This window comes from Nerophis lumbriciformis, linkage group LG21 (genome assembly GCF_033978685.3).
Source record: "Nerophis lumbriciformis linkage group LG21, RoL_Nlum_v2.1, whole genome shotgun sequence".
NCBI classification, from domain to species: Eukaryota; Metazoa; Chordata; class Actinopteri; order Syngnathiformes; family Syngnathidae; genus Nerophis; species Nerophis lumbriciformis.
Window position 1 is genome coordinate 18,810,001 of NC_084568.2, and position 7,621 is coordinate 18,817,621.

Below are 7,621 nucleotides of genomic sequence, written 5' to 3' on the forward strand. Positions count from 1 at the left end.
ACACACACACACACACACACACACAGAGCGGAGCAGCGGCGACAGAGATGTGAATATGGAGTAGACCTCAAGCCCTCTCAACATGTTTCCCGGAGTTTTCTATGCACTGCTGGCGGGTTTCCTGGCGGCCGTGGCGTCGTCGTCCGCTAAGCTGTCCCTCGGAGCGGACTACCTGAAGGGAGTGTGCGAGACGGGGCTCCGGACGTGGGGCGAGCAGCGGAAATTTAGACAAGCGGACGAGACTACCGCCTGTGACCGGGTGAGGGAAGGTGAAGTCGGGTTACTTAACATTTCCGCCGGCTCACTCAGCTTCAGCACCGCTCCAAGACGACGAGAGAGGCTGCGGATGTACTCTCGTAATGGGTGACATTGCAGCTGTGTGTTATCGCGATGTTTGGCATCAAAGCGTTGTTTCCGCGCGTGGCTTTCTCTTTTGACCTTCACGCGCGTATCCTACGTCACGTTTATTTAAGGTTAATTGATTGATTCTTTGAACTATTTGCTTCAATTTTGATCTAATCTAGGATGCCAAACACGTGTGATATCCCCCACACAAGGCATATTACATTATGTTTGTAATGCAATATTTTACCATTTGTCCTTTGTTTGATCAGGACAAGTTCAGCAAATTCAGCATCTTTGCATCTATAGATGCAAACATGATCAGAATCACACATATTTTAAAATTCAGAAAAGGGACCCTTTATTTTGTTGTCATTATTTCCATATATCCCCATAACATTGACACAATCAGACTCCGGGACACTGATCCCTAAATAGGGATGGGCAATAAGGTCAATGTATATATATTGTAATATATATTGCAGCCTCCTACAATAACGATATAGATCACAATATATTATTTGGCATATGAATGACAACAGAACCATTTCAAAACAAAGGCTCACTGACATATTCCATCACATGCTGCATCATTTCCTGTTGTATTATTTTTTTCAAAACTATTATTAATATATGGGGACGGCGTGGCGCAGTTGGGAGAGTGGCCGTGCCAGCAACCTGAGGATTCCTGGTTCAATCCCCACCTTCTACCAACCTCGTCACGTCCGTTGTGTCCTTGAGCAAGACACTTCACCCTTGCTCCTGATAGGTCGTGGTTAGGGCCTTGCATGGTAACTCCCGCCATCAGTGTGAGAATGTGTGTGTGAATGGGTGAATGTGGAAATAGTGTCAAAGTGCTTTGAGTACCTTGAAGGTAGAAAAATGCTATACAAGTATAACCCATTTATAAATGATAAATGGGTTATACTTGTATAGCGCTTTTCTACCTTCAAGGTACTCAAAGCGCTTTGACAGTATTTCCACATTCACCCATTCACACACACATTCACACACTGATGGCGGGAGCTGCCATGCAAGGCGCTAACCAGCAGCCATCAGGAGCAAGGGGTGAAGTGTCTTGCCCAAGGACACAACGGACGTGACTAGGATGGTAGAAGGTGGGGATTGAACCCCAGTAACCAGCAACCCTCCGATTGCTGGCACGGCCACTCTATCATTTATTTATCATACTTGCTAATTTACTGTTAATATCTAGTTGATTTCTGTTGTAATATAGTTCTATCTACACTTCTGGTAAAATGTAATAAGCACTTATTCTTCTGTTGTCGCAATACTTTATATTAATTTTGGACGATACTACAAATTTGAATATGAATCCAATACCAAGTAATTACAGGGACAGTATTGGTCATACTAATGCTGATACCGATACTTAACATTTTTGAGATGATTCAATTCTTTAATTTTGATCACAATTATAATCAGACAAAAATACAAGATGGCGGTGTAACAATATCAATTGCATTTTTTTATTGTTTTTTACTATTATTTACTAGGGATGTCCGATAATATCGGACTGCCGACATTATCGGCCGATAAATGCTTTAAAATGTAATATTGGAAATTATCGGTATCGGTTTCAAAAAGTAAAATGTATGACTTTTTAAAACGCCGCTGTGTACCCGCCGGATGTAGGAATAAGTACAGAGCGCCAATAAACCTTGAAGGCACTGCCTTTGCGTGCCGGCCCAATCACATAATATCTACGGCTTTTGACACACTCACAAGTGAATGCAAGCCATACTTGCTCAACAGCCATACAGGTCACACTGGGGGTGGCTGTATAAACAACTTAAACACTGTTACAAATATGCGCCACACTGTGAACCCACACCAAACAAGAATGACAAACACATTTCGGGAGAACATCCGCACCGTAACACAACATAAACACAACAGAACAAATACCCAGAACCCCTTGCAGCACTAACTCTTCCGGGACGCTACAATATACACCCCCCCCCCCCGCTACCCCGTAGCCCCAACCCACCTCAACCCCACCCCCCAACCGCGCCCACCTCAACCACCTAATGCTCTCTCAAGGAGAGCATGTCCCAAATTCCAAGCTGCTATTTTGAGGCATGTTATAAAAAAAAAAATGCACTTTGTGACTTTAATAATAAAAATGGCAGTGCCATGTTGGCATTTTTTTTCCATAACTTGAGTTGAAGTTGTTCTCTTATTTTGGAAAACCTTGTTACATTGTTTAATGCATCCAGCGGGGCATCACAACAAAATTAGGCATAATAATGTGTTAATTCCACAACTGTATGTATCGGTATCGGTTTATATCGGTATCGGTAATTAAGAGTTGGACAATATCGGAATATCGGATAACAGCAAAAAAGCCATTATCGGACATCTCTATTATTTACCATAAAAGCTTTCCTGTGTACAGGGACTTATTTACTAGACACATGATATAAACAAAACTATTGAAAACCATAATAAAAACAACAATAAGTTTTGTTTTTTTTATAATAAAAAATATTGATGTAAACACTGTAGTACCAACCACATGCTGATACTCTGTATCGTCGATATTTGTATCGCCTCTGTTTACAGTCAAAGTCTTTATCTTAGCGGTTAGCATATCCTCCTCAGTGGTATTGCATGTCCTCCAGTGATAATTTAATTTGTAAGAAATGTTGTTTAATTGCCGCCATGGAGGAGAGAATTGCAGACTTAAATGTGGCTGTGGAGGGACATTAGCCGCGAGGGAGGACGTTTGCCGCTGTCAGATTTGCAGGACACAGCTAGAATGCGTCATTAATATGCATAATCACGACAGTATTAAAAGCGCTATCGTCGGCCACATTGGTATCATTTATATCGTATATCGCACAACCTTACCCCTGACTAATCAAGAGTAGGCATGATCGGGTGAGGAGGCTGTGTAATCCGGCCAAGAGGAGTAGAATGCAGATTTACCCTATATGCAACTTGAGACTTATAGAGTATTTCATTAAAAAACACAGGATCCCAAAAATTTGGGGGACAGGAGCCCTTTACTTACATGCTAAAATAAAAAGTGCAAATATGATCATTTCATTCAAGAAAAAAACAAAGTAAAAAGTTGTATATTATGTTCAGAATATGCCGCGGGACAAATGGCCCCAAGGCCATTATGTAGCTCAATTTCCTATAGGTAATGTCCTCCCCTATGATTGCACTTACTTTTTAAAAATAAATTATCATGCACGTCCTTAATTGGAACAATCTTACCTTTATTTTATCTTTCATGGAAGTGTAGAGAAGACGTGAACGTCTGATAACCTCAAAAAGTAAAAACAAAGAGCCACTTGTTCCAAAGTGTAAGCGTTCAAATAAGTTTAAGCGCTGTAAAAGCTAGCAGTAACAAAACATGCTGCCCTAACTTTCACAGTGAGCGACATAGGAATTGGTTCCGCTGCAGTCTGAACCTAATGTGATTGATTGATGATGTCATGTTTCAGCTGCACATCCCGCTGAGGCTGCTGTGTGGCGGCCTGCTTTTTACCTGCAATGCTGTGATGTGGACCTTCCTTGCCAAAGCACTCAGGCACTCCTCCTCTTCCACCCGGACCACTGTGACCACCACTGCCTCCAACTTCGTATCTTCCGTGAGTCAAAGCCTCTATCTCTCACACAAACACATATATGGAAAATTACCGTACTTTGACATTTGCAGATTGTTTCAACAATGGCTACTGTCAGAGCTGCTGCATTGATAGGCAACCAGAGAATTGATTGCACTGTATTTTATAATACCTATACACATATTGGGATACCTGGTTATTATCACACCTACAGAAAGTGAAGGAACAAATAGAGTTGACCTCCCAGATGCAGCAACAGCAAAGTGTCTAACCTCGGATTTCCACAGGATGCGAAACGGCAGCGGAACGTCATTGCCACAGGAGCAGACATTTTCCCTTTTATTCAAGTCAATGTGTCCTTTCCAGCGCCTGCGAAATGGCACCGACATGCTGTTGACGTTCCGCATTCCAGCGCTGAATATACGCAGAACTTTTATATTTGCCGGTCTGACTGAATGAACAACAAAGGATGTGCTGCCGGGCACAAAATGTGTGAATGAAACGTTCGTTCACTGAAATAAGGTTCCTACAACAAAGCATATTCTTATTTAGTCTGTGATCGAAATCGAAAAGTGCGTACAATGAGGGTTCTGTAGATTAGGTTGCCCTGAAGTTTTGGGAAAAATCAGTCTGTTTATGTTGAAATGTTTTGCAATATAATTGCTGTCCAGTTACCCGGCATTAAAACGTGCACACGTGACGCCCTGTTCAGTAAAGCGAAGTAAGTTTTAAAATTAACAGCAGCAGTAATAACCTAGATTCTACCACAGCAACTAACAAAATGCACACATTTATTTTGTAAATGTCGGTGACAATGTTAGTGCAACCAAAGGCTATTTTAACATAAATGAGTTGTACTGTACGATAATGGATTTTCTCCATTTGAGTCTTAGAAGTTTATTGTGTTGTTTTATTTCCTCTAAAGGCTTTCCTGGGCCAGCTGATCTTTGGTGAGGCCCAGATAACACTGTGGTGGGTCGGGATATCCCTGACTTTCTCTGGCCTGCTGGTCCTGCAGAGGGTCTCTCCGCAGGATCGGCATCAGGACACCGTCAAGGATGAATGACATTGTATTTTTCGTCTCCGCTAAGCTATGCTTCTCAGACTGCTGCACCATGTTTTCTTTCAGTCGTTCTGATTTTCCGTTCCGCCAAAGAAAAATGACACATTATTTTGTGTAGATTTATGACAATTATGGAATGCAGGTAAGAATGTTGGTCCAAGACAAAATTACATTCAGAATTTTTTTTTCTTAAAAAATAATAGGTTCGCAGCTGAGTGTGAAGCGACTGGGATGAGAATCAGCACCTCCAAGTCCGAGTCCATGGTTCTCGCCCGGAAAAGGGTGGAGTGCCGTCTCCGGGTTGGGGAGGAGATCTTGCCCCAAGTGGAGGAGTTCAAGTACCTCGGAGTCTTGTTCATGAGTGAGGGAAGAGTGGATCGTGAGATCGACGGGCAGATCGGTGCGGCGTTTTCAGTAATGCGGACATTGTATCGATCCGTTGTGGTGAAGAAGGAGCTGAGCCGGAAGGCAAAGCTCTCAATTTACCGGTCGATCTACGTTCCCATCCTCACCTATGGTCATGAGCTTTGGGTTATGACCGAAAGGACAAGATCACAGGTACAAGCGGCCGAAATGAGTTTCCTCCGCCGGGTGGCGGGGCTCTCCCTTAGAGATAGGGTGAGAAGCTCTGCCATCCGGGAGGAGCTCAAAGTAAAGCCGCTGCTCCTCCACATCGAGAGGAGCCAGATGAGGTGGTTCGGGCATCTGGTCAGGATGCCACCCGAACGCCTCCCTAGGGAGGTGTTTAGGGCACGTCCGACCGGTAGGAGGCCGCGGGGAAGACCCAGGACACGTTGGGAAGACTATGTCTCCCGGCTGGCCTGGGAACGCCTCGGGGTCCCACAGGAAGAGCTGGACGAAGTGGCTGGGGAGAGGGAAGTCTGGGCTTCCCTGCTTAGGCTGCTGCCTCCGCGACCCGACCTCGGATAAGCGGGGGAAGATGGATGGATGGAAAAAATAATAGTTTGAATCGGTTTATTTTTGGAAGTAATGTAAATGTCACCATTTCGTCGACTGAGCAAATCCCTTAAAATTGTGGATTAATGGTCAAACAATAACAAGAAGCTGATGTTTACTAGGACTCAACCTCTCATCTGGTCTAAAATAATTGTTAGCTTTGTCAATGAAGATGATACTAGTGTAACCTTTAAGGCAGGGGTGTCCAAAGTGTGGCCCGTGGGCCATTTAATTGACCCACATTACGGCCCAGAATAGTTGTGTTTGTTTTTTTTAAACGACAACATTGTGACAAAAGAGCAACAAGGCTAAATGTACGGAGAGAAAGTTACTATCTGAGTGACAAAGTTTGGACTGGGGGTAAGTGCTAACGCACATTTTGGTACTGCATCAATCCGATACAAAATAAATACAGGTCCGGTACCGCCATAGTATCTATACTGATGCCAAGCCCAATACCTTTTACTTACTGTATACATTATGAAACCAGAACAAAACACAGGACAAATATTTTAGGTACACAAACAAAAACATCTTAAACTTATTTGTGAACGATTTAAAAAAAACAACTAAACAGTAGTACCTCAACTGGTTCTGTGATGGAGAGCTTAACTCAAAATACTTGTATCTCAAATCTTACATTAAAATTAATTGAAATCAAAGTAATTGGTGCATGCCTCTAGGGCTGCACAATTCATTTAATTTTAATCGTGATCACGCTTTTGGCCGCTACGATTAAATGAGGGAGATCGTCGGCAATATTAACATTTAAAAAAACATTTCAAACAAAGCACGTTGACAACCAACAGTCAGCCAACCACCAGGGGGCGACCAATAGACTGTGGGTTCATGTGAAAGCGAGTGACAACAGAGGTTAAATGTAGATCAGCCAGTAGCTCCCGAAATTATTAGGAAAAATAAATGCATTATTACATCAGTGCCTTTCCCTCCCGCAGAGTTACCCACAGACACCCAATTTAACCCCCGAAACACAATCGCACACTTCGCCGTTCTCTCGGCACTCCCGTTCATTTCCGAAACCTGGAAATTATCGAGTTGCGGAGACACGTTAAGCATTAACAACACTTTCCTTCTTTTCTCAACCGCCATCGTTTGAGCGCCACCGGCGCAAAGCCCCGACAAACAGCTACAAAAGCGGGAGTTCCCAAAATACAGACGAGCGTAACATCAACTATACCCTAACGGACCCCGTATCCATCCACCTCTCAAAGACTCGCCAAAATATCAGCTGTAATAGCGTTGTTTTGGCCAAAGACATATGTCCTATATTTAATGTGAGCAGTACAATGAATGTGTTCTTTTGTATGTGACTTTCATGCATAATGTTATTTTTTCATTTGTTTGCACTTTATGATCTGCAATGGCATATTTTAATTTAAATTATCCCTTTGTCTATTGTACAATTTATTTTATATTAATGCATTGTTTGTCATAGTTTCATTTTGAAATAAAAGCAACATTTACATACTGTTGATGTTAAAATATGTTCTAACAGTAAATAATCGTGATTAACAATCGTGATTTCAATATTAATGAAATTGTGATTATTATTTTGGCCATAATCGTTCAGCCCTACTTGTCCCCCCTAAAAACAGCCTTTAAAAAGAAAAACTAACTTTTAGATAATAAATATTGTATG

At 42.3% G+C, this 7,621-nt stretch overlaps 1 protein-coding gene across 1 annotated transcript; it reads left to right on the top strand.

Annotated features, from left to right (window-relative positions):
• Positions 1–30: 30 nt before the first annotated feature.
• On the top strand, positions 31–7,621 carry LOC133621013 (transmembrane protein 42-like). Its single transcript, XM_061982778.2, has 3 exons — positions 31–259; positions 3,819–3,965; positions 4,867–7,621. The coding sequence occupies exons 1-3, from the start codon at positions 83–85 to the stop codon at positions 5,005–5,007; spliced, it is 465 nt and encodes a 154-aa protein (XP_061838762.1). The 5' UTR covers positions 31–82; the 3' UTR covers positions 5,008–7,621.

Excerpts from the sequence above, each read along its gene's own strand:
- LOC133621013 (XM_061982778.2), top strand. The coding sequence starts at position 83 with ATGTTTCCCGGAGTTTTCTATGCACTGCTGGCGGGTTTCCTGGCGGCC. Across the intron at positions 260-3,818 it reads AGACTACCGCCTGTGACCGG|CTGCACATCCCGCTGAGGCT; the intron begins GTGAGGGAAGGT and ends GTCATGTTTCAG. Across the intron at positions 3,966-4,866 it reads CCTCCAACTTCGTATCTTCC|GCTTTCCTGGGCCAGCTGAT; the intron begins GTGAGTCAAAGC and ends TTTCCTCTAAAG.